This window comes from Nipponia nippon, unplaced genomic scaffold (assembly GCF_047370975.1).
Source record: "Nipponia nippon isolate SJK-2023a ecotype South Korea unplaced genomic scaffold, ASM4737097v1 scaffold_23, whole genome shotgun sequence".
Classification (NCBI taxonomy): Eukaryota; Metazoa; Chordata; class Aves; order Pelecaniformes; family Threskiornithidae; genus Nipponia; species Nipponia nippon.
The window spans coordinates 566874-594171 of NW_028262340.1; the positions used below are offsets into that span (position 1 = coordinate 566874).

Consider the following 27298-nt stretch of genomic DNA (forward strand, 5'->3'; position numbering starts at 1 on the left):
TTGGTGCGCAAAAGCGCAACGCTGCAGCACAAGGCAGCAAAGCAGGTCACGAGCGAAGAAGCTGGAGCAGCTTTAAGAGCTGCAGCCTGAGCCAGCCCCTACGAACAAGGCCTGCGGCGACAACGGCACTTTGCCACGGCAGAAATCCTTCAGTAAGCCACAAAACAACGTACAGTCCCAACTGCAGAAGCGTAGCCTGGGAACGAACACACTACACTCTCCAAACTGGCAAAATCTGCATTTAATTTACAACATAGTAAAGGTTACAGGTAAAAAGCTCAACAGAAAGTGTGAAAAGGCCTATTACATATTACACAAGTGTACAAACCTCTGTACAAAGCCCCTAGATGTTATACTGTCCCCTCCTGTACTGGCCAGCTATGGCCCCTAAGCTCTAAAATAATGAGAGCTTGTTCAAACCCAGGGAGGAGAAGAGCTTTAAAAAACAATAAGCAGTAAAGCTTCCCTTTTCAAGAAAAATCTTGCAAAGAGCCACTTGCAAACCAAACCAAAACAAAAAAAACCCACTCCCCTCCAAAAAAAGCCCCCGAAACAGAAAAACAGGAAGAAGAAAACTTGTTGAACTTTTACTTGCCCTAACTAGTCTTACCCTAAAGAGTTGCCTTCATAAAGCAGACTGGCTGGAAAAAGAAAATTCTACATGCCAGAAAGAAGCAAAACTAAAAATAACGGGAGAAAGATTTTAAGAGGCAGCATGGAGTGTCTGGAAGCAGAACGTCCGAGGACTGAATCATATTCAATAGCAACTAAACACAGAGTGGCACAACTATATCATGAAGAAGGTACTGTATTCATCCATAGAATAGTCTGAGCTAGATATGATGGTGTGGGGAGGGGAACAAACCAGTCTCTAAAGCCATCGCTCTTGTAAATGGGGTAGCTACTAGCTCCTTTTTACCTCAATAACATGATAGAAGCAATCACTCTGCAGACGCAGAAGTCACGCTGATTTTGGAGCATCTGTCCAAACAGGTCTAGTGCATACAGCACACCAGACGCGCTGTAAGACAGCACCGCTCCGGCAACCCTCAGATTTTCACACCACTACGTAGCCAGGTAGCTACAGCACTGTACACAAGGAACAGCTGGGTATACTACCGTGATTTTAGTGCATATTTCCTGCAGAAATCCCCCAAACAAAGGAACGTGACTACGTAGCTGAACTGCATTATAGAATGTAAAAAAATCCAGAGTAAACCTAAGAAAAACAGAGCTCTGGCCTTACCTTGTATAAAGACATAGTGTCTGAATACATGCGAATCAGATTTTGAAATCTAAAACCGAGGATTTGAAGGGCTAGAGCAACAATCCAAATCAAGCTTCTCATTTTATGGGAAAAAGTGATGAAGTAGTCAAAAAACGTACTATTATGAAACCATCTTATACACAGCTTTATTCAAGGCGAGGCAGAATCTCTACTGAGAATTCATATTCTAGCTTTAAGTAGCACTCAATTCTCACCCCGTTACTGGCAGCCAGAATAGCGTGCAGATTGTGGTGTTAGTTGTTAAATGTGCAAGTCCTCTGACACTGCTGATGGCTGCTCGTTATTTTATGTGTCTCATTGCATCTCACATACACTCTAAGTTCACAAGTCTCGTTTGCAAATAAAAATGAAACTAAGTTAAAAGGGCCACGAAGTTTAAAAGAAACCATTCTCCTCTGTGTTAACTCCACCTTAAGTTATCACAGGGGAGAGAGTCAAGGCTACTCTGTTGTTTATTGTCTGTACAGCGTAGATAGCGCCTATCCAGCAAACACTCCTCGGCTTGCCAGGCTTGCACGCTGCCGTAGGCACCGACACAAGCTCCGATCCCTCCACGCGTACACCCCTTCATCCATCCACACAGCACTCCATCGTACAAGGAAGCCCACCTAGTACGTCCATCGCTAAGGAAGCCCACCTAGTTCTTGGCCATCTCAACTCCACGTTCTCATGAACTAACAGGATGCTGTAGTGTTTTAGGTGGAAATTAAAACAAGCTGTAGCCAAACACACAAGCAAAAAAAGATAATGCCCCACATCGGTGGGGTTTTGAAAATGTAAAAAAATAAAAAGCTGACCTATATTTTGCAAGTTTTAGAACTCATACCAATGGGATTTCTGAAAGGCTTGGCCCCACAAACATTTACTTCCGATACAGCTGACCCGCTATGAGCTAGTCCAGCAGGAACAACAGTACTCATAGTAAGCATGACACCTAAATACACAAATTTGTAGGGTCATGCCATAAACAATAATTAAATTGTATGACTCTGCCCCTTCACCTTATGGATCAAAATTCAGAGTAAAGACCTCTGGGGCCAGTAATTGCTAAGAAAACGCTGCCAGATATTTTGGTTCAAAAGGAGATGGGAACTGTATTTTTTTTTTTTTCTTTTAAACAGACATATAAAAACGTTTGAAGACAGATCTTTAAAGGATATTTCACTTCTCCAATCTTGGTATTACATCTGGTTAGGACATTGAAATTTTAAAAAGACGATACTGCACATAAACAGTTTCTGGAGTTCGTAACTCCCACCCTCCCTCAACAAAACCCAACTCAGATCAGTAGGGAAGGGGTTGGCTTCTTGCCCGGCCATGCCTCCTTTGCATACTTCTTCTTCTTGGGTTCATTCACAGCTTCAGGATTAAAGACAGCAGGGTTTGGAGCTGGGTTCATGTTAACTGTTGAGGGCACAACAGGAGTCAAGTCCACATCTGGGGCAAGATTGGGGTAGGGCATTGGCAGACCACCAATGAGTGCTGTCCCATGGACGCCATGCGATTGGGAGCCTGCCTCATTGTGAGTTGGAGGTAAACCACCATATAATCCTCCACTGTAGGGAAAGTTTTGCATACGTCGTGATGCAGAATCATCTGTGGTCAATGAGCCTGGATTCTCCAAACGTTTTTTCTGTAGACGGAAGTATTTAAAGAATTATTCAAAATACATGAAACAAGCAAGCTATTTAAACTGGATGCCAATGTCATTTTCTCCAAGAAGGCACCTAGGCCAGCCACGTATAAAGTGGTTACAGACCATGTCCCAATCTTTGTCCCAGAAGATTTCTTCTGGGTTTCCTTGAAAACCACTTACTAATAAACTCTCAAAGGTGCACAATGCAGGAAGGGGTGACAGAAGTTAAAGCTCAGCTTTAACTTAGATCAGGTCTGAGCATCTCTTTACCTCCTGTACATCCTTGCCAGTCTTGAGCTTGTCCTGAACACAAGACCAAGTAGGTCTTTAGTCAGTAACACAGACCCTCCTTCCCCCCACAGTAAGAAACTGCAACTTGTAGATCACTTGGATGATTTTGACTAACTCTCGATCATTTGAATCTTCTCCTGCAGTCTGGGGTTTATGTAGAATTATCCTTTTCCACAACATTATTTACTGTATACGAGCAACAAGCAAAATTGGTATTACACTGTTGCTTAGCTACCCTTAAGTTTTGCAAATCTCTACTCCTAGCATATTCAAATTAAATATAGCACTGGCAACACACTCATCCTGGAGCAAAGTCTAAACCCTGCTAGTTCTAGTAGACAACCTTATGAAATCTTTAGCACTTACAGTATTTAAACAAACAACCTCTTATTTTTACTTTTTATTTTCCACACTTCCCACAATTTTAACTGATGTCTAGAACTACCATACTGAATTTCTGAAAAGTGTTTCTTTTTGGTAGGTAAAAAAAATTGCCATTGATCCCCTGTGTTATTAAAGAAAAGAGCTAAAGCTGGATTTGAAGGGAAATGGTCAAATCTGCTAAAAAAAAAAAGACAATTGTGAAACCTGAACATGACTTTTGCTTAACAATAAAATGCTTTCCACCATAGAACGTTATGTTTCTAAGGTGTCATTCATAAAGCGAGTTCATCAATGTACTGTATTAATTAGAAAGTTGGGAGTTACTCTGTACCTTAACAGGGACTACTGCCGTCTGTACCATGTTCCTGAAACGCCCAACAGAAGGGTCCACGTCCTCTGTAAATGCAAGAACAGTGAAGCTTTCAGTAAGAATACAGGAGAAGATAGAAGACCTGTCAGGTAAAGGAACCTATATGAAGAACTGGCATGTGGACCTTCTGAAAGCCAGTGCTCTAGTAGCTCTCGGTAAGCACAAGCGTGCCCACGTAAAGAGAGGAGCTAAGGGGACACCTAGTGGCTTTGGCTCAGGGCAGGCTCATCAGATGCGCCGGTGAGAAAGGCTTCCACTCAAACGGAGAACGGGGAAAGCGGACAGACGGAGAGCCAGTTTGCATTGATCAGACGGGAGTTCTGGGCTGAAAGCTGCTGCTGGCAAGGCACTGCATGTGCTCAAAGGCACAACAGCTAGCCCCAGAAGTCCTTAGGAGACCTTGAAGGAGGAGTCAGAAGAATTCAATGTAGAGTCTTGAAAGTCTGAAAAAATTACCTTTTTTGTAATGCGAATGACTGCTGTTTACCTTAGGATGTTCTGAGCACTGAATTGCATGACCTCATAAATCAAAATGGTTATTCTGGGTGGTATACACTGCCAAATGAAACTAGCTCCTGACTATACTTTAAAATGCATACTCATTAATAAGCTACTCTTATTAATAGGAATATTATCCATATAAAATATCATTAATAGGAGTGCCATTAATATAAAGCAGTTAAGGGAGAAAAATGACTAATTAGGAATTGGATACATCTTCAGAAGCATCGTTTTGAACAAGTGACTTGTTTCAGATATGCAGACAAATAGCAAAAAACCTCTGAGCTTGAGACAAATACCCATTAGGCAACGGGTAAGGAAAGCATTAAGGGACAGATGAAAACCAAAATGAGTTCAGTTCCCATTTAGATTCTAAAGAAGGCAAAAAATTTAAAACATTTTCCTCCTTTTGGACCCACGAGATCTTTCCAACATTTGACAGAATTTTGAAGAATGAAGCTGAGTGTGACATCCCTGTCCTGCACAAATCATGCAGTTATTTTACAGGTACAAGAGAAGAAACAGAGAGAGGTCAAAGACATAAGCAAGACATGCGGGAGCTTCTCTGAAATAGCAGATCCCAAATATTGACTGCCAAATTTCTGTTCTCCTTATCCCTATGCAGCCATGAGGAATCCCTGTGAGAATACTGGAAAGAGCGCCTTAAAGGCATCAACTAAAGATTAAAGCAAACTACTTACCCGGATTGATGATTTCATCATCATCGCTGAATGTCACTCTGGAGTTCTTCCGTTTTCTCTTTGGTCTCTGAATATCCAAGTTCCCTTCCTCAATGGTTAGCGTGGAAATTCTTTTGTTGTGGGCTGTATTAAACTCTGTCAGGTTCTAACAACAAATTTGGAGATGAAACAGTGTATGAAGTCTGATTTAATCATGTGATTGTGCATATCAAAAGACCACAGCACACTGTTTACTTCAGCTTTAGACCCCTAGGAAGAAAGAGTGCTCCAGTGCTGCAACAGGTTGCCCAGAAAGGTGGTGGAGTCTCTGTCTGCAAAGATATTCAGAACTTGACTGAGCACAACCCTGGGCAACCTGCTCTAGCTGACCCTGCTTGAGCAAGGGGGCTGGACTAGATGACCCTGAGAGGTCCCTTCCAACCTCAACAATCCTGTGAATGCCACACACGCTGCCTTCTCCCTCTTCATTAGCTAACTGCAGGAAACAGGGCAGCATTCACTGTTATCTGGCGATGGGGAACAGTGTGGGAAATCACCCCTGACCTGGGGTAACGTTAGTTGGAGAGCACATACTCCCTGGCAAGCCTTTTTGAGAAGACCATTGGAATAGTAGGATTATTAGGTCACTGATTCTGCGAAGCAGCATGGTCACAGGCTTATGGCAGAATGAGCTGGTTTGTGTGTTACCTGCCAGCAGAAGACACCTCAGACTATCTTCAAGGCCAAGAAATTAAGAACCTGAACCCAAGCAAACAAGTGAGGAATGCTATCCATTTAGCTGGAAATGCCATCTAGGTACAAAGTGCCATCGTACTCACATCAAGTTCTGTCTCCTCCTCTGGCAAGCCCAGCAAGCCCTTGAGCTCTTCATCTTCGCCACCCATCTTCTCATCTCCTTTAACTGCTGATGGCAGTGTCTGAGGCTTCTCTCGCAGAGTATATGCCCGTGTAGAAGCGCCAAATGAAACTGTGGAGTCAATGGGTATCTGTTGGGGTTTGTGAGGTTCCAAACGGATATGACCCAAGAACGTGCCATGTGCTGAAGACATCAAAATGCAAAATAGTCTGTTAGTCATCAGCTTGGGCTCACAGCACTCAAGTTCAGGTCTTGAGAAGTTAAAAAACTGCACATGGTTGCTCCGAGATACAAGTCACTGAGGTACTGCTGAAAACATTAGCTATGTACATTTTACCTACCATCTCACAAACTAAGATAACATACATGAGGAGTCCTCAAAAAGTCAGGGAAATAAATGACAAACACCGTTCACTTTCTGGATTCTTGTAGGTCCCAATGTACCATGTCTGGAATCACTCCCCCAGTGGAAAAAACCAGCATGTTAGGTTTTAGATCTTGGGAAACCACCCTCAGAAGAGAAAGCTTCATTAAAATTGTGAAGGGAAGGCCAAGTCACTTTCCTCCTCTCCCTTAGCCTCTTAAGAGTCTAGAAATGTCGTTTTAAACACCAAGTGAAGCAGATGTAAGCTGACTGGAGCAAACACTCCTTTGCTCCTGACCCTTGCCAATCTTTCACTAGGATGCTAATTCAGATTATAGTCATCTATCCACACAGTGCAAACAACAAAAAAAAGGAAAAAGTGTCTCAGATTCAGAAATGTTTAAGCACTGAAATATCATATTTCTATCTGGTTAAATGTCACACTACTTACTGCTGTTTAGATCTATGAGGAAAACCCTCTTGAGATGTTTGTGATAGACCAAGGCAGCATGGACCCGAGAGCAAGACTGGTGGTCAATGGTAAAATCGCACAGATCAGGATTTCTCCCAAAGAGATAGTATTTCTTCTCATCAATGATGAGTTTCTGAGGTAGAATATCAAACAGAGAAGCATATTAGACTCCTATAATCTTTTGGATCTTCCTGAAAAAATTCAAGAACATGAATAAACAGAGCAAATTCAAAACAAAGCATCAACATCTAATCAATATTTCAGTCTTGTCTGACACTGTTCAATACAGAAACTCGAATCTTCTCTTTGTAAAATCAGAACAGCTGAATATGGAAGAGTCCCAGTTATTCCCTTCTTTAACAGCCAACACAAGAGAGCTTGGGAAGGACAATAACTCTTCAAAGCACAAGACTGTCTTACACAAGAGATCCTCTCTCACATCTGCTCCCAGCGATTTTTACACATTCCTTGAGGGAGACGACCTTGGGCCTTTCTAAGTCAGGAGTCTATGCTGAATGGTCTCCAGTCCGATACAGAACATCAAAATTATATTTCTGTATACAAATGGACATCCAGGAGACTTCAGACCTGTATAATAAAGATGTAAAACTATACAGAATCTGTACTGTGATATGAATCCATATTAGTCCATTCAAGTAAGCCATTAATTTTAGGCGTTTCTTCTTAATTCATCCTAGTTCTAATCTCTTCTTCAAACAAGACCTTACACACTGTAATATCAGTTACATAAACCATCTCTGAAAAGCAAAGGAACATGTTGACACAGTCCTACAGTGTACACAGCATAGTTCTATTAACAGACAACGTTGTTGAAAGGAACTCCTTGCGCCTAAATGCTGAAGTACCTAAGCAGTGCAGCCTTCTTTTTCACTGCATCCCAAGATCCTAATCTAACCTGTGTTTTCTTGCTTCCAGCTGCACAAGTCAAAGGCTGGCAATGCGTTACAGATTTGTTAACAGATGGCTTCTCCTGCTTTTTGAAACATTTACCAAAGCCCACACAATGTTTCAATAGCATGATAACGGGAATGCTGATGATACATTTTCCATCAGAAAAAAACCAGATCTTAGTTCAGGAAAGCACTGCTTTCATGAGATGGTCTGAGCTGAATTAATATTTTGCCTGCTAGAGCAGAAGGATTTCTCCCCTCTCCCTCCTTCCTCTCCCCACTATACAATCCTCTCCTCAATCAGACTGCAACACATCTGAGCAAAGTTTTCAGCTTGCAAAGCACTTTTTTGCTGCATTTGTCTACTGCTGTTTTAGCAGACTGAATCAGCTTGCCTTCAGTCAGATGCGTACCCCAGGTGGCTCTCGCGAAGCCATGGATTATACGCACTAGGGCTGTGATGAGGAAGGGCCTCCCTGCCTGGCAGCACCATTCCCCTCTATCACTTGTTTGCTCCTCAGTTTTGCCAGCTGTATAAACCACACGCTCAGCTAGAAAGAGCTAATGTATCAGACTAATTACAGGTAATTGGGGTTTTTTGAGCTATCAGAAAGACAGACACAATGAGCACCCAGTTACTTCTTCTGTGGCACCACCAAGTTGTACAGAAAATAAAGAGACAGCTCAGAATAAGATATAGTATTTATATTCCTCTGCTTTATCTACAAGCATAAAAATCACATGGACCTCATTTTCTACTACAAATCACCAAAGTTACATCTATTTACCTGCCCACCAATTATGAACCTCAAGGCTTTTAGCGCTGCTGCATTCAGATGTCATTCCCTTCCCCCACTGATTTTTTTCAGATCCCCCCCCCCCCCCAAGATGTGTTCTACATTTTCTAGGTTGGATTTCTCGTTGTTCTGCTGAACATTTGTCAGCCCCCATGCTGCAAGTTCTCATAATCTGGTATTCAGTAATAAGTATTTCATTTATTTCTGTATGTTTATTCTCTCTTTTAGGTCCCTAGAAGAATTAATTGAACAACTCAACTCCATACTAGTGTACATCATGACAACTTTACAATTAATCGGTCCCTTACGTAGTAATAATCCGCTAATGTCTTATTCCCAGCTAACTCAAGGTATACGTTTTAAGCACAATTTCATGAGAGTAAATGCTTTGTGAAATCTACTGACTTACATATTTTGGCCTGCTTTCTTAAAATAGCAAGATTTAGGCGATCAAGCTGCGTGCGGATCCATCAGCTCCCGACACCCACTACTAAACCAAATAACTTCTCAACCAACTGGCCGATTTCAACCAGTACTACAAGATATTAAATTTCAAGAAGTTCTGGGAAAACAAACAGTTAGATAGAATGGCAGCTTCATCAGTACCCTCAGTGATGCATAGGCTGGCAGAAAATCCACAAAAGCATCAACACTTAGACTTTAACTACAAACAAACAAAAAAAATCTTCTTTGTGAGTCCACATCTCATTTGGTAAGACAGGAATCACAGCTTAATTAGCAATTCACCTTCAAGTACATTATCTGGTGACAAATGAGGTGCAAATGCAAAATGCAAGTGATTTTCCTCCAACTGGGACATTTAAAACATGCAGGTGTCTCCTCTGAATCTCTTTGTGTCTGGTGGGGAATAGCATACCTCGAAGCCTCAGTGTAATTCAGATTAAAAAACTGAGAAATCAATATACTGAAACAGTCTACTGGATTCCGCTCTCACATGGCTACTTTATTATCACTTTCTGTCTCTTTACAAATGCTGGTTTTCCCAACACCCTCCCCTCACAATTAACCAGAAAGTATAAGCCACTGATAAAGAGCTTAAACTAGTCCCTGGTTTCCTCAGCCCCTTCTGGTTGAGTATTAGTTCACTTTTTTTTTTTTTTAATTCCACCTGTAAATAGATCAATCTCCTCCCTGTACATTCTTCATGCTAGCATACTTTTGTTATGCTTGTCTCTGCAAGCCTTAATCAACACATATCATTCCATTAATCTCAGCGATACTCTCCCTTAACATCACAGTTGTTTCATCCAGCTATTGATCTGTGAATACCAGAGTGTTTGTTACAATACATCTTTTGAGAAATGCTAGTTAGGTTTTCTGGGGATTCAACTTCATAGCAATGGATTTATGTCCAATATTACGCAGTACCTACTCATTCAGTTCAGCACTGAATCTTCCCAAATTCAATACATTTGTACTAATGAATTCTGTGATTCCACTTCGTAAGAAAGACCAGCACTAAATTTTCCTTTTATTCTTGTGTATTTGAAAAAAAAAAAATCCTATGCAAACACAACTCTGATACAAACAAGTGGATCTTCAGAAGTCGATTCATTACTCCACATTTCAGTGCTCAGCTCCGCAAGCAGTTATCTCACGATTTCAAGTACCATAAAAATCGGTCCAACAATTTCTCATTGCTGTCCACAACTGAAACCAAAAGAACTGGCCTGTAAGTTTTCATTTGTACCCATTACACACAAACCAATAACATTCTGACTTGACAGCATTTCAAGAGACTTCGCAAAGACACAAACGAATTCATAAATTGGAAATATTGCAACAAATCATCAGCAGAGAAAATTTTATTGCCTTTACTTCAAGATAATGTTTCCAAAATTTTCTGTGCCTCTGAGTTATAACCCAGTGTTATTCTTCATACACTGAGCTTAAACACTTCATGGCTTGTTTTGATGTCGCACTTTTCAGACCCAGCAATCACAAGCTGTACCTCAGACCTCTGCACGAGGCCTGGGATACGGATGGCTCGGTTAGTATCAAGTGCTCAGTAACCCACGAGATTTAGGCATGTTCTTTCTTAGTTACTGCTGTCTACCATAAGACACAAAACTGAAAAACTATTTGGCAGATGTACCAAAAAGGGAAACAGATGGATTGCATTCAAATGCTGCTAATTTGCTGCACAGCTCCCATATGTACATACAGTACGTTGTCTCACATAACCACCGTAGCCTAGAGGACGTAAGCGATCACCTGTATGCAGCGTGCGAGGCCACAAAGCAACCACACAAGCAGGCATGCTGCGTGGAACAGTCTGCTAGAACTTCCCCACCAGGCCAGCTCTTCTGGTTCTTGCGTCAGCAGACAGCAGTACGACAGCAAGCCAGACCTCTCTGCTACACGCGCAGGTGCCGGCGCCTGGGCGCCGCTTGCCGCAGCGTTCAGCGCGCGCGTTACACGCTGAACGGCGGGCAAGCTGTACCGCGCTGATCTCAGTAACGCTGACAGGCAACATCAGATGTTCAGGAGGTAAAACACAAACTCTACAGTCGTTCTGTAACCTCTGTGTGATCACGTCCTCTACTGAACCCCAGAGTAGCTGGATAGCGGACTAGAAATGGCTGTCAACAGCGCTCTGCATGACAGCAAAAAGAACCTCTGTTAGGTTATCAAGAGAGTTGATGGTCGGAAGAGGGAATCAGGATGTTTGTATCACCCCTTTTCCCAATGCGGACAGAGACCCCAAGCTTACGAAGCCAACTTGGGCCTCCTGTAGGTCCCAAAGCTTCGGGCAGCACAGCCTTGGAGTTTGACACCACCAGGACGATATGCCGGACTGTCAATTTATCAATTTATTTGCTTAATTAATTTATTTGCTCATCCACTGCCAAAACCAATGGTGCATCCTCAGATTCCATAAGCCATTTTTCTGCTTTTTTTTTCTTCCAGTCCTGACCAGGACTCCCATGACAGACATTTACCTAGTACCTGAGGATTAATTCAGCAGAGAGTTCCACATAAACTCTTTCATCCTAAAGCTCTCTCTCCACACTCAAAAATCCAAAAGAAACATGACAAGAAAAACCTCATACAAGAAGTCTCCCAGGTGGGAAGGCTGCATTATGTTTGGCCACCTGCCACATACCAAAAAACCCAAAGTCACTGCCATTTGGCTTTGCTCACTGAATCTCATTACATGGCCTGAAAAAAAAAAATACTGGAAAATCCAGTGCCAAGTACAATCCTTACCCCAGATGCTGCTGCTAGGATGGCAACGAGAAGGCTGAGCTGAGCAGCAGTCCTACTACAGCCCTCTGATCTCTGAAAATGATCCTGAACATAAGGAGCAGAATACACGGTCCATGGCTTGAAGACAAATGCAATGCAAAGGGTTTGAAAGCCATAGATATATCTGGTGAAGGATAGCTCCAACGTAGTCCGAGTAGCGGGTATGAACCAATTCAGCTATGTCTTATATGAATTAGTGAACTACTCTGAAGATGCAGTAAATGTGTCTTAGTATCTAATTCTTTTCAAACTAAGGCTGAGCAAAGATCTCTTTTAGGTCAAGACTGGCTTTGCCAATTTTCTGTGTCTTTAAATCCAGAGTAAGAGCACTCTCTCCAAGCAGTCTGTAAAACCAACAGTAATGGACTACAAAGAAAAGCTTCATTTTCCTGGTTTCTGGCCTGGGAAAACACAAATTTATTTGAGAGATACCTATTTGTGACATCTCCATCTGCTTTCCTATGCAAAGCTTATTCTGCTAACTTAACCAAATTCTAAACAGTAAATCTCTCCTGCTAGACACCAGAAGGAACATTTAATACTGTCTGATGCTCCTGTGGTAGCACACATTAAAAACCGGCCAAGATTTTAAGCTACCTAAATCTTTCTTGATCTAACACTCAGTTCTTAATTTTCCAAGTTTCTGTTCAGAAAAGTTGGCTCAACTTTGCAAACTTTTGCTGCCCAGAAACATTTTCTCTGTTTCAGTCAATTGCGAGTTAGGAGTCTCTCCACAGCTAACACATTCACTGGCTTCGGTCCTCTCTGTCACCCATGTTAAAGAGCCTTTTTTTTTATTTACTATTTTTAGTGTGATATAAGACAAAATATGAAATAGAGAATGAGCTGGTGTATATCAGACAAATGCCTTTGCTGTAATAAAAATAACTCATTGTATCTGTGCTAATCACAACACTTCGCAGATCTAGAACATGGGATGAAAAATCATACTATATTCCATACTATAGGACAGGGCAAAAATCCTGTAAAATACAGGATACCTAGTTAACCTTACTGTAAAACAAAATAAAAAATAAACTGACCAGACAAGTATCTCAAACAAGCAGTACAAAGTGAAGCATTTTTACTCTTAGTCTTTTGTATTTGAGATTTCTTTCCCCATGTTGTTCGAGTTTCTGCTCCTGAAATTCCTAAGACGAGGTGCCTTCTTGGCTGCAGTCGGATACCTCCTATATAGGTATCTTGTAGGGAACAAAATGCCAACTTTGGTCCAAAAATACGTTTGGAAGAAATAAGGCTCTGCAAAGTATCGAGTTTCCCTTACAATTATATATTATCTAATCAGGCACTGGCACGGGCTGCCCAGGGCAGGGGCTGAGTCCCCATCCCTGGAGGGATTTAAAAGCCAGGGATATGTGAGGCTTAGGGCCATGGTTTAGTGGTGGACTTGGCAGTGCTGGGTTAATGGTTGGACTTGATGATCTTAAAGGTCTTTTCCAACCTAAATGATTCTATGATTTTTTTCTCTCTCTCTTACTAGGACAGTTTTAATGTTCAGGAGTCAAAGTGTCATTGTTTGCTAGCTGAGCACTGCAGTTTTGTATCCCTTCAAACAGCGCACCTAATCGGAAGATAACTGATGGAAGCACTGCCTAGCATAAGACAGCCTCAGACTACAGGCAAGGGAAAATTAACTTCATTCTTTAGTTTCAGGGTAAACCAAAAAGATTTGAAAATAATGAATATGAGAGAGAAAGGAAATACTTATGAGTAAGTGTGGAAAATGCTGGGAAATGTTCTCTTGCTGGTGCCTATATGTATACGATACACCAAACACATACAAAACCTATTTTCATACCTCAATGAGTTTGTCTCCTTTGACTACATCCAGATGTAAGCCAGGTGGCGGTTTCCCTGCCCTGAAAAATAAAGAAAGGAAAATATAGTACCAAAATATTTATTAAAAGGTTTATTAGTGTTAGAGCTAATACTCGATTAGAGCTACAGACCAAACCTACACAAATGTAAGCAGAATTATTTTGGGGAAAATATGAAAACCCATAATTTTCTTTCCCTCCCTGCAGATTCCTTCTGACAACACATAAAACACGATTTTTTATATTAACAGCTAAGCTAACAGGTCACGAGGCATTTCAAGCTTTACTTCTCCAGGTGAAAAACAGCTAATCTACAAAATGAACTCCTAAGATATGAGGCCAGGAAGAGGCTAACAACCAGAGAAGGGGATCGGCTGGGACTGTTTGCTTAAGGGCCTGCTCAAGGGCTCTGTTTTGTCATGTTACCTTCAAAACAGTAGATCTCTACCCTTAGCTGCTGAGAGGAACAGAAACCTCTACCACCCTTCCCCTCTAGGACTGGTAATGGCGAAAAACCTGAACGGGGCTCCACACACCTGTAATATTATAAAAATGTTGGCCAATAGCCCATGTTCCTCCACACTCACCCTATAATCAAGCTTTCCTACCAACACAGGTAACGTGGAAGAGATTGCAGTATTACATGGCAGAGGGACCCCTGCTCCACGACAGTACAATCTTCCTCCACCCAACTGTCAAACAAAGAGCAGCCCAGCTCCCCAGCCCTACAGCCCCATCCCCGCTCACCTCCCGTGAAGCAGATTCACCAGTCAGACAGCAGTATTCTCACTTGGGCAAAGGGAGCAGAGAGGCCTGTGGGACTCAGCAATGCACAGCAAAACACCACTAATATGTGGGAGAACCCATGAGCATTAGCAGCATCAAAACCATATTTAGTATTTACAGTGCTCAAACCCAGGACACCGCCGTGGTGTCAATACACCGCCCTTCACTACATAGGATCTTTGGCTGTTGACAGCAAACCTTCTTCTGCTCAGATATCGCAAAATCTGCATCTCTAGTACTTCTTCACTGATACAGCACTGCTGCTTGTCTCTATGGCTGGACCAACTTTCTAGGCAACAGCAGTGACCCAGTTCTCAGCTACACTGCTGCCCTTCTGAAGAACAACTGCAGGGGAGATCACATTCCCATTTACTGCTTTGCTCACGGCACAGAGCAAGCCAAGAGAACAGCGACAACGGGTAGCGACATTCTCAGCATGGCTGGAAAAGAAAGAAAGGTCACTTGTAATTGAAGTTGTTTGAGGGGGCTAAATATAGCTGCTCACGTTTCTGGGACGTGCCTTACAATTTGAAGGTTTCTTTTGTGTCCCCAGGTCATCTGGTTACTACACACATGCTCTCCTAGATAACTTCATACAAGAACAGAGTCCTCTATTATTTCTACTTCAATTCTTTCTCCAGTATTGCACAAGCATTTTCCATTCTTGCTCCAAATCCATTACACTAGCCTGCTCAGATCTCTCTCTGGCCCTTCTTGAACATGCCAGTTGTGACTTTCACAAGTTTTCTTACCAAGCCCTTCTCTAAGACTATGGATAGTACCCCATCCTAACAAAATAAGATAGATATGGCTGATACTGATTCTTATTCTTTTGGATGAACAAAACAGCAGCAGCAAAAGCAGAGGATGCAAAGCTCCAGGGCAATCTGCTAAAATGGTGACTGCTTCCTAGAAACAGGATTATGGTGGCGAGGGGGAAGACCAGCAAGTAAAAATGCTCCCGAAGAAGATACAGAGTCCGTCTGATGAGTTCTACAAGGATTGACTCTTCCAGTCACTCCAGTACAGCTAGGGGACTGCCCCCTCTTAAGTCTTGCTCTGGGATCATACAGCCAGGCTGCACCTGAGTTTTGCTGCCTCCTCCTGTGCTCCCCTCAGATCTCAGCTCTCATTTTTCATTGACAGACAGGTTTCATTCGCGGATTCACGTCCACTTCTCAGTGTTTCCTCTTTCTGCCCCCGAGCACTGGCAAACTTGTTTTTCTCCATTCCACTGAAACTGCCAAGTTCTAGTTACTCTGCAACACAACTTTTGATAATTTTCACAAAGCTTGCTTTACTTTGATCAAACAAAAGCTGCTTCCCCCACCTTTATTTTTTTTTCTTCCAAATAGGTAAACCTTTCAACAAATTAACTCTACAAGCAAGTCTACTTACTCAATCTGGCCTCTGCTTTTCTTTTCAGTGATCTCTTCCCGGATACCCAATGGTCAGTCTGTCCTAAAAACATTTTAGCAACATCCTCAACATACCCGTTAGGTGATCGGAAAGCTCCCAAGTGCTCTAGCACAACCACTTTCCTCAGCTGGAGACTGAATCCTGTCCGATGGTCGTCTTTTGCCATATACAATCTCTGATTTTTCATTACCCCCCCTACTTTTAGTTTCACCCTTGCTGTTATTTTACTCTGCTTTTACCTTCAACTTTATTTTGAACACAGAAAAAAAGCCCAGCAGCAGCACAAGATAGTGCCTTCAGCTATGAATTAAGATGCTTGAAAAATTTATCTGTTCTCTGGTGTCTTTTGGACTGAGAATCCTTTGGAGACAGTATTTCCCCTATCTACCTATGCCTGCAAAACACTGAACACAGTAAGACTGTAAATACCAATTACAATACATCAAAACAAACTCACAGAAATCTTTTTTGGTACAGAACTTCCATTTGGAACAAACTAAACCAATGTCATAGCTTAGGCTGCTGAAGTTAGATACTTGGAAGGTCTTTTAATGAAAAAAGTAGAAAGATTTTCCAGTTCTATACTGAAAACTAATTAGATCCAGAGTCAGCAAAGATCCGAAGTCATGGCTGTATTTGGAAGTATCAACAACCCCTCACATGCTCTGCCCTCTCAGACCCCTCACCTCATGCATCAAGGAAGGAAAACATTGAAAGGAAATCTCTTGCAAAAATCTACTAGAAGAAAGTTTGTTAGAAAGTTGGTACTGTGCTGTTAGGAAAGCATTTTTTTCTCCTCATATTAAAAAAAAAAGTCCTCTCCCACTAACTAACGTGCTAAAATATCCACTAATTTTCCCACACTGTTCTGAAGGATGGAGAGTTACTTGAGGTCAACAGACTCTCCTCTCCGTAGAACACATACGAACAGCCAGGCTTAGCACTGCTCCAAGAAAAATGATCTCGCATCAGAACTTGGCTCCAGCACAAGTGCTTGCGTTTGAAAGACAGAAACAAGAAGCTGTTCTGCACCTTCCAGATTGCGTATCACGGTCCCCACCGCCTGAACGTCTTCTGCTCTCTACAGGTCACCATTCTGCAAGTGACCTTAAAATAAGACCTGCAAATGGACTAATTGTTAATGATCACTAGTTCAGTAAGGTTAACTGAGACAAAGTATGCTGAGACTGCCTACTGAATTGCCTAAGGCTTACTTGGGAGAAAAGAAGCCTTCCAGAGAACTAACGAGGCCGATTGGCAAGGAGAACATGACCATAACAGTATCATTAAATGAATTCTCTGCATCAGAGAAGAGGTGAGAGGACATGCCACACTAGAGCTCTTCTTCACTGAGTCCAAGGAACTCAAAGAAGTGTCAGAACGAGAAAGTTTATGAGAATTGATAAAAAGAAGCAACAAAATGCAAAACCCAGATGGTATTTAGCCAAGCATTCTAAGAGATATCAAATTCCAGTTTTCTACACTTAACAGTTTAGCAATCTATTGCTTAAACTACCCTCACTGTCAGAGAAACGAATGTATCAACGGATGATGCTAATTTTAAAGCGTATTTCAGGAGTGATGTGGAAACTACATGCAGTAAAGTCAAGTTCTGACTGGGAAACTGGTAGAATAGAATATTTCAGTCGGAAGGGACCTACAACCATCAGCTAGTCCAACTGCCTGACCACTTCAGGGCTGACCAAAAGCTGAAGAATGTTATTAAGGGCATTGTCCAAATGCCTCTTCAACGCTGACAGGCACGGGGCATCGACCACCTCTCTAGGAAGCCTGTTCCAGAGTTTGACCACCCTCCTGGTAAAGAAATGCTTCCTAGTGTCCAGTCGAAACCTCCCCTGGCGCAGCTTTGAACCATTCCCATGTGTCCTATCACTGGATACCCGGGAGAAGAGATCAGCACCTCCCTCTCCATGTCCCCTCCTCAGGAAGCTGTACAGAGCAGAGCTGTAGAAACTGTATTACTGAGCAGAACTAGCAGACAGATCGGAATCGAACAATAGCCAGACCAGAACAGAGTCATCTAATTCGCACTTCAATACTCGACAGTACTTATCCTTTGGAAATGTGATGATATGTGGGACACGACAATTCTTGTTTTGAATTACACATAATCTGCTCCTTTGGGCAGATTTGGGTAAGAATCCCAAGCCGACAGTGACCATGCTGAAAGAATGCCTTGTTTGACAGAATACAACCAAGCAGTGAAATGGTTTCCGTTCTACTTATGAATGTCCTGGGAAAAGAATTAATGTGGTACCTGGGTAAAACTGATGTTCATTAGCCAAATCAGTTGACTTCTTGCAAGAGAAGGTGGTCATATATCACGGATGATGAGAAATAGGGAATTGAGACTGTTGTTTGCTACCAGTACAACGGATGGGGAGTTACAAAATGGACTGTTTTCATACTCAAAATACTCCTAATGGGATGTTGCGGTTTGGGGTTTTGAGGTTTTTTGTATGTCTCGGTTTTGGTTTTTTTTTTATTGGAAGGTGAACTTTCCTTAAAACTATACTCTTCAAAACATGCATACAAGAGGTGTACTATTTACACAGGGGGCCAAAAATACTGTATTCATGCTCCTTTAGACCATTTCTCTTGTAAAATGAGAGCCCTATTTAATCCAGAGAGCAGTGCTGGCTTCTGTATGACTTCAAGAACTCTACTTATTTTTCACACTCCTGTGGAATTTTGTCAGGCAGATCAAACTGACAAACCCAGAGTAAGGAACCTTCTGCAACACAAAAACTACCTCCAGCAACCAGTATCGGGTGCCTCACACAGTAATTCTCTCCCAGTTTCCAACAGTTACCAACTCAAGGACTTCCTGAGCCATAGTCGCTATCTGTTTAAATAGCTATCTACATCAATTGCTCTAAGAGCCCATGTAAACTTAATGCATTCACTGAATCTTACACAAACCATTTCATAGATAACCTACATAGAGCTGAAGCATCCTCTCCACTATTTGAACAGAAATCTACTTGCTATTAATTTAATTTTGCAAACTCTAGTTCTCCTCAAAAGGACAGCAAACACTTGTCTCCTACAGACTTTCTGTTCACTGTTCAAGACACCCAACATCTCTCAGTTGTTCCTTTTCCAGACTGAAGAGGAGCCTAGGCTAACCATCTGTAGTGCAGCCTCCTGTATCTTTGATTGAGATAATACTTAAAAATAATACTTGAGAGAAAGAATTCATGTGTTTGAGGAGGCAAGTAGCATCACACAGTCTACCAGAATTACTGGAGACAACCAAGACGATATAAGCAAGGCTATCGTTACCCTAGACTGGCATTTTTAAAAAAGCTTTGACAAAATTATCAAATGGTCTTATGGAAATTAAGGTGTGACAGGGAAAAGAAACACTAATCCACGAGGGAATGTAAATGATTAAGAGTCAGGAAGGAGCAGGGTTCTGCAAGGGCTCTATGATGTTTATATGCAGCCTGGAAAAAAGGAGCCAACAAACAAATGAGAAAAATCACTTATGACAACAGTTATCCAGGAAACTCAAATCAGACCACAATGCTGCAAATGAATCTCTCGATACTGAAACACTGCTCGAGAAAACATCCCGGGGGGGGGGAAGGAATCAGCACTCTTGAGTGCTAGTACTTGCTAGAGAAAGACCACCTCAACCACGCAAACACAACCAGGAGCTCCAGGCTCCTTAGTGCCACTCAGGAAGGATCTCCAGCCATCATGACTATGTTCAGAAAGAATCAGAGGACCACTCATCAACAGCTGACAAAGCAAAGACACCATAAGGAAGGAAACTATAGAACGACAATGTTTTCACATCTTGAATGCTGTATTAGTTCTGGTTCTCTTGCCGAGAAGGGCACGAGGATGATAACCAGTACGGATGGCTTCACGCAAGGGGGGGGGCGGGGAGGAGGAGTACATCACTTCAGAAGCTTGGAAAAAAACAGGCAAGCATCCATTCCCTTAGTCCTCTTAATGAATGCTACAAACCTAGTGTAGTTTACTTAATAGAAATTTAGTTTAATAGAAATAGTTAGTTGTCAAATATGACCACCCAGATAGTCTTCAGGTCATAAACCCCCTTTGCTTCTAACGGCCAAAAGCCTGGAGTGCACGCAAGGGAATGGAGTACTTCAGGCTTAGGCGTAAGTTATTGGCCACTACCACAATATGATAGGAAACCATCTGGGCTGTTGTCTTCAATTAGTACGGCTGGTTTTATGCTCTTTTCTATAGAAAGAAGTCAATAGAGAAAAATCCTCCTCTTACCAAGATGTTTGTTGCACCCAAAGTTGTTGTGCATCAGCGATGGAAATGAGTCATATGCCTTTCTCAAAGCACAGCATACACACCACAGAAACTGAGACCAAACTAGCACTGGAATTTGCTTGGATGACTTAATTTCGACAATACAAAGAGGTCTTATGACAGAGTTAAGGCCAAAATCTTTCAGATAATTATTTTAGTTCACGTAGAATGGTTTCTTCCCATGTGGAAGAAGAGGGCTGCACAAAGAGCTGACCAATAATTCTGATCCAACCTTGTTATGTCTGGAGGAAATATGATGGTTAGGGCGTTTGAACTTTAAAAAAAAGTACAGGTTGACGGGAGGCATTTATGATTTCCTCTACTCTTATAACCATTAAAATAAGTCTTGCCAAACTTCCAGCTGTAACAAATACAGTTAAAAAAGCCTGTGGTTCAAACTTGATAATTACAGACCTTTCCTGAACACAAAAAATTGCACTGTGTTTTAGGAATATTTTATGGAAGATTTGATGAGAAACGTAGCTGCCTCAACTGAACAAAGCATTCCATTTGTATTAAAGCATTTGCCCAACTTCACCTTGGCACTGTGTATGTTTTCTTGTTACAATGCAGTTCCACACAGAACTAGATTTTACTGGTTCACTCTGGTTCCCTTGGTTACTTACTCAGGAACAAAGTCTCCATGGAATACAGTGAAATTTGGAAATTGTATACAAAATTTAATTCCTGAGAGCAGGGCCATAAATATTCTATTAGAGAGAACTACAGGTTTTATGACACCAAAAAAATGAATTCAAATGGCACTGAATTAAATAGGAAAATGAATATTAAGTAGTGAGCAACAATGCAATGATTATTTGATAAGATTATTCCTACCTTTTCAGAGCAAAAACTGGTATGTTGGAAGTGTAATTTACCTGTAGAAATCAGAGGAAGAAAAGACAGGACCCCCAGAATCAGCAAGTCCAACCACTGCTGTTGCAGGTCATCTTGCTGTAACCTTTATGCCTACCAGAAAGCTGTTCCAAAGCCTTGTTATCCTGACAGTTTGATTTCCATCCTAAATTTTTGACCAAATCCTTTGATTTCCATCCTAATTTTTTTGTTCTTTCCCTTCAGCTATAAAAAAAAAATCCCCAATACTATCCCTCCTTAAAAATACTTCAGCCACTGTAAACCAGTGTCGTTTTTATTTTACTAGACAACTAAAGCTCTGTTCTGCCTCAAAGTAAGATTGCTGTTTCCCCATCAATGAATCTTCCCACTGCATCTGTTCCACTTTGAATTCAGCTTTATTAAGTACAGGTTACACATAGACTATGCATTTTCATCAGTGCCTTCTACAACCGCACTGACACTTCCCTACCTTACAAATAGATATATATTATTACACATCCAGTAGAATATTACTCTCTCTCTCTCTATTTTTGAACAGTTGTATGTCACTAGTGATTGATGGTCATTCTGTGATTAGCCTATGTACTTGTGTACACGTCCCTTTTATTTCTGAATATGAACTTGTGTCCTTTTACTTCTGAATAGTGAGCTTCTGGCTTTAAGAAGTTCTTGTTCTTAGTCCCTATTTTCCATCTTACACTTCTGCATTTTATCTGGTTTTTACTGTTCTGGTCTTCAAATTATAGCAAAAAGACTGGATGATACTCTGGCCTCTATGTTGGCCATGCTTGTGTCACTAATGAGCATGGTGGTCACTTTTGTCAAAGTAATTAATAAAAAACCCCCGACACTAAAAGGGTCAGGTCAGCCCACAGACTATTCACCTGCTCTTGCCTCCTCAAAGTCAATTCCTTATACTCACAGTTTTTGTATGCACCCCTCTATTGATCCCTAAAACGATCCTTTCCGGCGTGTTCTGAAAGAAACAGTCTTGAAGAAAGCTGGTTCATCTGACAAAGTCAGTCTTTGGCAGACATCTACTTCCCTGCCTTGAATAATTAGTTCTTTCACACTGTAGTATAACAGCTGGACACGGTGAAGCTCAGGTTTTCCCACAGCAGCTACATGTACGGATTTGTTGGCCTTACAGAAGACACCAATTGCTTAGAATGGTTAGTAATGAAATATTTAAGAGAGATGCCACTGAACATAAACAAGTTCCAGCGTAGGTTTTTAAAAGATTAAAACATCTACAAGCAAGAATTCTTGCTGCTGTATTAGAAACAGAAATGTGTTTCTTCAGTTTCTTTACCTTGTGCGCTACAGGCCAGTCTGCTGCTCTGTGCCTAACATCAGGATGATTCTGTGAGGAATCTCGTAGATTATTTCTGCCATTGATGGCAAACCCTCTACTGCAAAACTACAGAGTAATGGGAAAAAGCAGGGACAGACAGCCAAGAGGAGGAAGGAAAGCCCAAGCTGAGCTTAACTCTGGAAGGAGCACATTGAGTAACAAAAATAAAACATTTCCGAAAAAGAGCACAAAGCTGTTAATGCTTTGGGCTGTGATGCTAGCTAGAAGTGCCGAATAACAGAACTCAAGTTTTACAAATTACCTGACAGTATCTCTTCGACAAGGCTAAGATTCAATGCTGACGTGCCACCTGGGTTACAACAGCTATATCCAGCTGAAACTCAGCATCCTCACTGAAGTAAGTCCTACCCAGACTAAAGAGAAATTCTGAGTTGTAGCTATTAAGGACATAGACAGGACAACTTTAATTCTATTGTGTTAGTTGAAAATTAGGCCAATTATTTAGGTTTCTAAATGCGGACTCAGAAATCTAAATTTAGCCACTTCCTAAAAATCTTGGCCTGCGTGACTACTGTACACACCTTCATGCCCAACTTCAAGGACAAGGTGGAATTTCCAGAACTCAAGAGCTCATCTTCTCCAGAAATCTGTGTACAGTCATTGCCAGGAATAGCTTCTTCTTGGCTCAGAGAAACTGAAGAGGAATGACTGTTGCCTTTAAAACATACTATTTCAAATGTATGCACATTCCAGAACAAGCTTGACATCCCAACTAATGGTGTGTCAAGACAGAGAGTAAAGAAAGATTCACAATCCCAAATGCGGGTTAAACCAGGACAAAAGGAGACAGGCACTATCCGTTAAACATCTGATGCTCACCCCAAAACTGCACCCCAGACCATTTGTACCCCATGGAAATTACTTTTGCTCACTAACACCACCTCAAGAAGGTATGCAAAAGTCTTAATAAAACTAGGATATGTAATTGTTATCTGAAGGCATTTTCCAATCTCATGGCATGGCTAAATTTTAACCCACAGAAAGTAGTGGCAACATCTTTATTCCAACTTTATTCCAATTTTAAATGCATAGCTCATGTCTTTGCTAACATGTACGTCTAAATTACAGTACGTGCATAAACAAGTACAGACATAAGCGAGTACTACAAGACAGCATTCATTATTTTTCATCTGTCTTGAGCTAGTTTAACTGTTGGAAACAAAAGAAAAGAAAGAATAAATATTTTATGGACTATGAAGAAGTAACCTGTAACAGCATAAAAACTAAATCAAAAGCAGAACTTAAAACAGATGAAACCCTTGAATTTCAGTAGAGGAGTCTCTTCTGAAAACTGCATACTAAAACACTATCCATGTTAGGAAAGAACAGATACAATGATGGAGGCAAACCTCAAAAGCATGGGCAACAATTTAAAGACAAGGAAAAAAAAGCTAGTTCGTCGATTATATTTAAGATACATTTCTCATATGATCGGTGTTTGCAGGCCCCAAGTCCCGCTACTTAGAGGCAGAAAAATAAATACATAGGTAAAGACTGCGATTTTGATTTTAATATAGGTTGATGAGATTGAAGATAATTCACTACAGAAGAAGCTGCTACTGACCACAAAGCCTCTCTGCAACTCCATGGTTTCTGGTCACCCAAAGCTCTCCCTGTGAAGATCTACACTGCTACCTACACAGAAGACTTTTCAGTGCTTGCGTAAGACATCAGGGAGCCTGCAGGATACATTTACACTGAGACTTTCTGGTACTCAGAGCTTCAAATTGGTCCAAGCCTGCTACTGCAACCCATTTTCACTCTGGAGAATCCTACCTGTGCAAGATCCATCACTTACTCAATATCATAACTGTGTGCTCTTTGGCTTGCTCTGAAAGAAATAAATACTTTGAAGCTGTGAGCTAGAGTCTGTAATTCAGTAGATGCCAGCAGAAGTCATGTCAGGCTTTAACATGAAATATATTCTACTTTTTTTGCAGACTAGAAAAATAAACCAGAAGTAAATAAATCCACCTGGCAGGAGAGCTCCTCCCTCCTATCAGATGAGGCAGTAGAATACCACCAGCCATAACTACCTAATACTTCCCATTTTCAGTTGCCTATTCAGCAGAATATAAACACTGTAACTGGGAGCTATCCATATTGGCTTCCTGCTACACGTTCTTGGTTTGTTTGGGTTTTTTTTCCCCCCTTACGAGACAACAGCTTACCTGCTTCAAAAAGAGCATTAAGGAAAAATGTTAAGTTATCTTAAAACGAATCTTTCACCGATATTAATTGCCACATCTACACATGACAATTTGTCTAAGATCAAACTGTATCAGGTAGGCCTTTCACTACACTGGTATAAACGTACAGCTTGCGCAAACTCGGTCTTTAAAATATTACAATATGCATATGTACAACAGAGGTGCAAGGGAAAATAAAGAGCCTCCTTAGAACGCATAAGGAGAGAGTCCATATACGAGCTTTGTTTTACCTGAGAAGGATTTTGGAACATTATAGTAAAAGGACATTCAGGTTGCAAAAAGCAAATTACCAGAAATTTTAGAAATGTCAGAATGAAACAGACCCTGGCACCCAAACATGACGCCCTTACTCCTGGGTGTGAAAACTCTGGCTTGGATCATCTCCCTGACACCCCATTTCTCTATCGTTCAGTGCAATGGACTGTGCTTCAAAACCCAATCAGGTCAGCGCCAGCACAGTGAAGCAAGCTGTCTGCCTGTAAGACCCTGCCCTGTTTGTAGCGGAAGCCAGAAAGTACGTAGCTGAAGAGGCCCTCACAGTTATAGCGGTTACAGTCCTCCCCTCCAGGTGGTATTTATTTAGGAGTTCTGCTGCAGTAGCATGCAAGTTACTGAAACTAGCATTTCACAAGCTACACTTCTCCAGCTGTTCAATCTATAGCTTTCAAAGGCAGAAGTCTTCAAATTTACCACAGAATATGATGCAAGTTGTGAGCACTTTTGTATAAAAACACTAAGAAAAAATTAAAGATATGATATTTTAAATTTCAAGTTGAATATCCAGAAAGTACTAACACTGAATAATTTTTGGCTTTGCCTACTCTATTGTGTCATCATTTTATGGAGCACCATCTTGTCTCATATAGGTGTTTGTTATTGTATATGTTCAGCACAAATAAAATACTAAAATACACGAGCAATTCTCTTCCACGAGAGAGTTAATGGTTTTACTAACTAAAGCAGGCACTTACAAACCAGGTCAAAATTAAAAAGCATCTTCAGTAAGCATCCATTCACTGAGCACTATCATCAGAGCACTGAAACGTAGGGGACCTGTAGTAAAAACCGGATGACTATGCAATTAAAGACTGCAATCGTGCACGCACATACATAGCTAGCTCATATATATATACAAATGCTTGACTTTTCAGCTGTAACGCTGTGTCATTTTCTATGTGATTTAAAATATAACTGCATGCGTCCCCTGAATAATGAATGCTCTGGCACCCAAAGAAGATGGTAGGGCAATCTATTTAGCAATGTATCAAAAAATTCAAAGCAAATGAAATAGGGCCCCAGGTAACCTAATCTTAGGCCCTGCTTTCAACAGAAGGTTGGACCAGACGATTTGCAGAGATCCTTTCCAACGTGGACTTTTCTACGACTCTAAACCCAGCCAAATCCGTGGCCCTGATACTGCTTCTCCAACACATCGCTCTCCCCTGACTTCTTAACTCAGTAGAATAAAAATCCAGGCTAGTTTCAAGCCGACAGATTTCTTGCACTGCATACACAACGCGAGCAGAAAATGTAACGTGTACGACATCACACGTTCCCTTTAAGCCCCCGGGAAGGGACGCAGCACCCCCGGGAAGCGCTCCGGGCTTCGGCCAGCGCTGCACGGCGGCGCCCGGCCCAGGCCGCCCGCCGCCGCCGCCGGACGCACCGCAGGGCTGCGCGGCCCCGCCTGGAGCCCCGACGGGCCCGGCGCCGCCGCAGCCCCCGCTCGGCGGGGTCGGGGGGCGCAGGCCCGGGCAGGCGGCCTCGGCCCCGCGGCCCTTCCCGCCCCACGCACGCCCGGGCAGCCCCGGCCCCCGCCGCGCCCGGCCCCGCCGCCACTCCCCCGGCCCAGCCCGCCCCGGCGGGCACCCGCGCCCCGCCGCAGGAGGCCCGCGGCACGCCCGGAGGCGAGCGGCCCGGCGGAGCAGGCCCCGGCCCCGGCCCCGGCCCCGGCCCCGGCCCGCCCGCTCACCAGCTGGGGCACTCGAAGAGCGAGAGGCCGCCGCCGCCGGCGGAGTTCGCGTTCGCCGCCATCTTGCATCTGCCCCATTCAGGCGGGCCGAGGGCAGGATGGGAAGCTGGAGGACCGGCGCGGGAGGCGATCCCGGCGTGCCCCGCGCGGCGCGGGGCGGGCCCAGCGGCGGGGCCTCGCCGCCCCGTCCAGGCCGGGCGCCCGCTGCGAGGCGGCCCGGCGCCGAGCGGGACGCGGGGCCCGGCCCTTTCGCTGCTCCCTTTCCCCGTCCACCGAGGCGCCTGCTCGGTCCCAGCCGGCGGCCGCCCCCCTCGCGGCTGCGGGGGTCGGAGGGGGCTGACCGGGAGGGGCGGTAGAAGCGTAACAGCAGGGGAGCAACCCGGATGGGACCCTCCTGGGCAGGCTTTCACAACCCCATTTTAGCATCTCAGCGTTTTAGAGAACAGCAGACAGAAAACCGATTAGATGGCAGGTAACGCGGGTCACGTACTCTGTTACAAGTGCAGACAATTGAGCTTGTATGAGGGAAAAATCTTATTTCTCCAGTATTATCCCCGCAGCTCCCCCAGCAGCTGCTGCTCGGAGGCCCCGGCGCCCCCGAGCAGCGCAGGAACCGCCACAGCGCAGGAACCGCCACCTCGACGAGCAGCGCAGCGAGCTCGGCCCCGCACCGGCTCTCACG

General features: G+C 42.8%; 1 protein-coding gene and 1 non-coding gene across 4 annotated transcripts; both read right to left on the bottom strand.

Annotated features, from left to right (window-relative positions):
* Positions 1-226: 226 nt before the first annotated feature.
* PPP1R8 (protein phosphatase 1 regulatory subunit 8) lies at positions 227-26771 on the bottom strand. Of its 3 annotated transcripts, none has more exons than XM_087760841.1 (7): positions 26617-26771; positions 13661-13721; positions 6843-6996; positions 5990-6138; positions 5172-5316; positions 3931-3995; positions 227-2921 (listed from the first exon to the last, which is right to left on the bottom strand). In XM_087760841.1, exons 1-7 carry the CDS (start codon positions 26676-26678, stop codon positions 2568-2570), a joined length of 990 nt encoding a protein of 329 aa, XP_087616967.1. In that variant the 5' UTR covers positions 26679-26771; the 3' UTR covers positions 227-2567. The 3 variants fall into 3 exon arrangements, with proteins under 3 accessions (XP_087616967.1, XP_087616966.1, XP_087616968.1); XM_087760840.1 differs by having other exon boundaries at positions 5990-6210; positions 26617-26770; XM_087760842.1 differs by lacking the exon at positions 6843-6996 and having other exon boundaries at positions 5990-6210; positions 26617-26668.
* Positions 10434-10599, bottom strand: LOC148055339 (small Cajal body-specific RNA 1). Its single transcript, XR_015705568.1, has one exon.
* Positions 26772-27298: the final 527 nt, after the last annotated feature.

Bases quoted from the DNA above. Each gene is read 5' to 3' on its own strand.
- PPP1R8 (XM_087760840.1), bottom strand. From the start codon at position 26,678: ATGGCGGCGAACGCGAACTCCGCCGGCGGCGGCGGCCTCTCGCTCTTC. The intron at 6,211-6,842 runs GTAAGTAGTGTG...TGATGTCTTCAG, and splicing joins CCTCATAGATCTAAACAGCA to CACATGGCACGTTCTTGGGT. The intron at 2,922-3,930 runs GTACAGAGTAAC...TTCCGTCTACAG, and splicing joins CGGCAGTAGTCCCTGTTAAG to AAAAAACGTTTGGAGAATCC.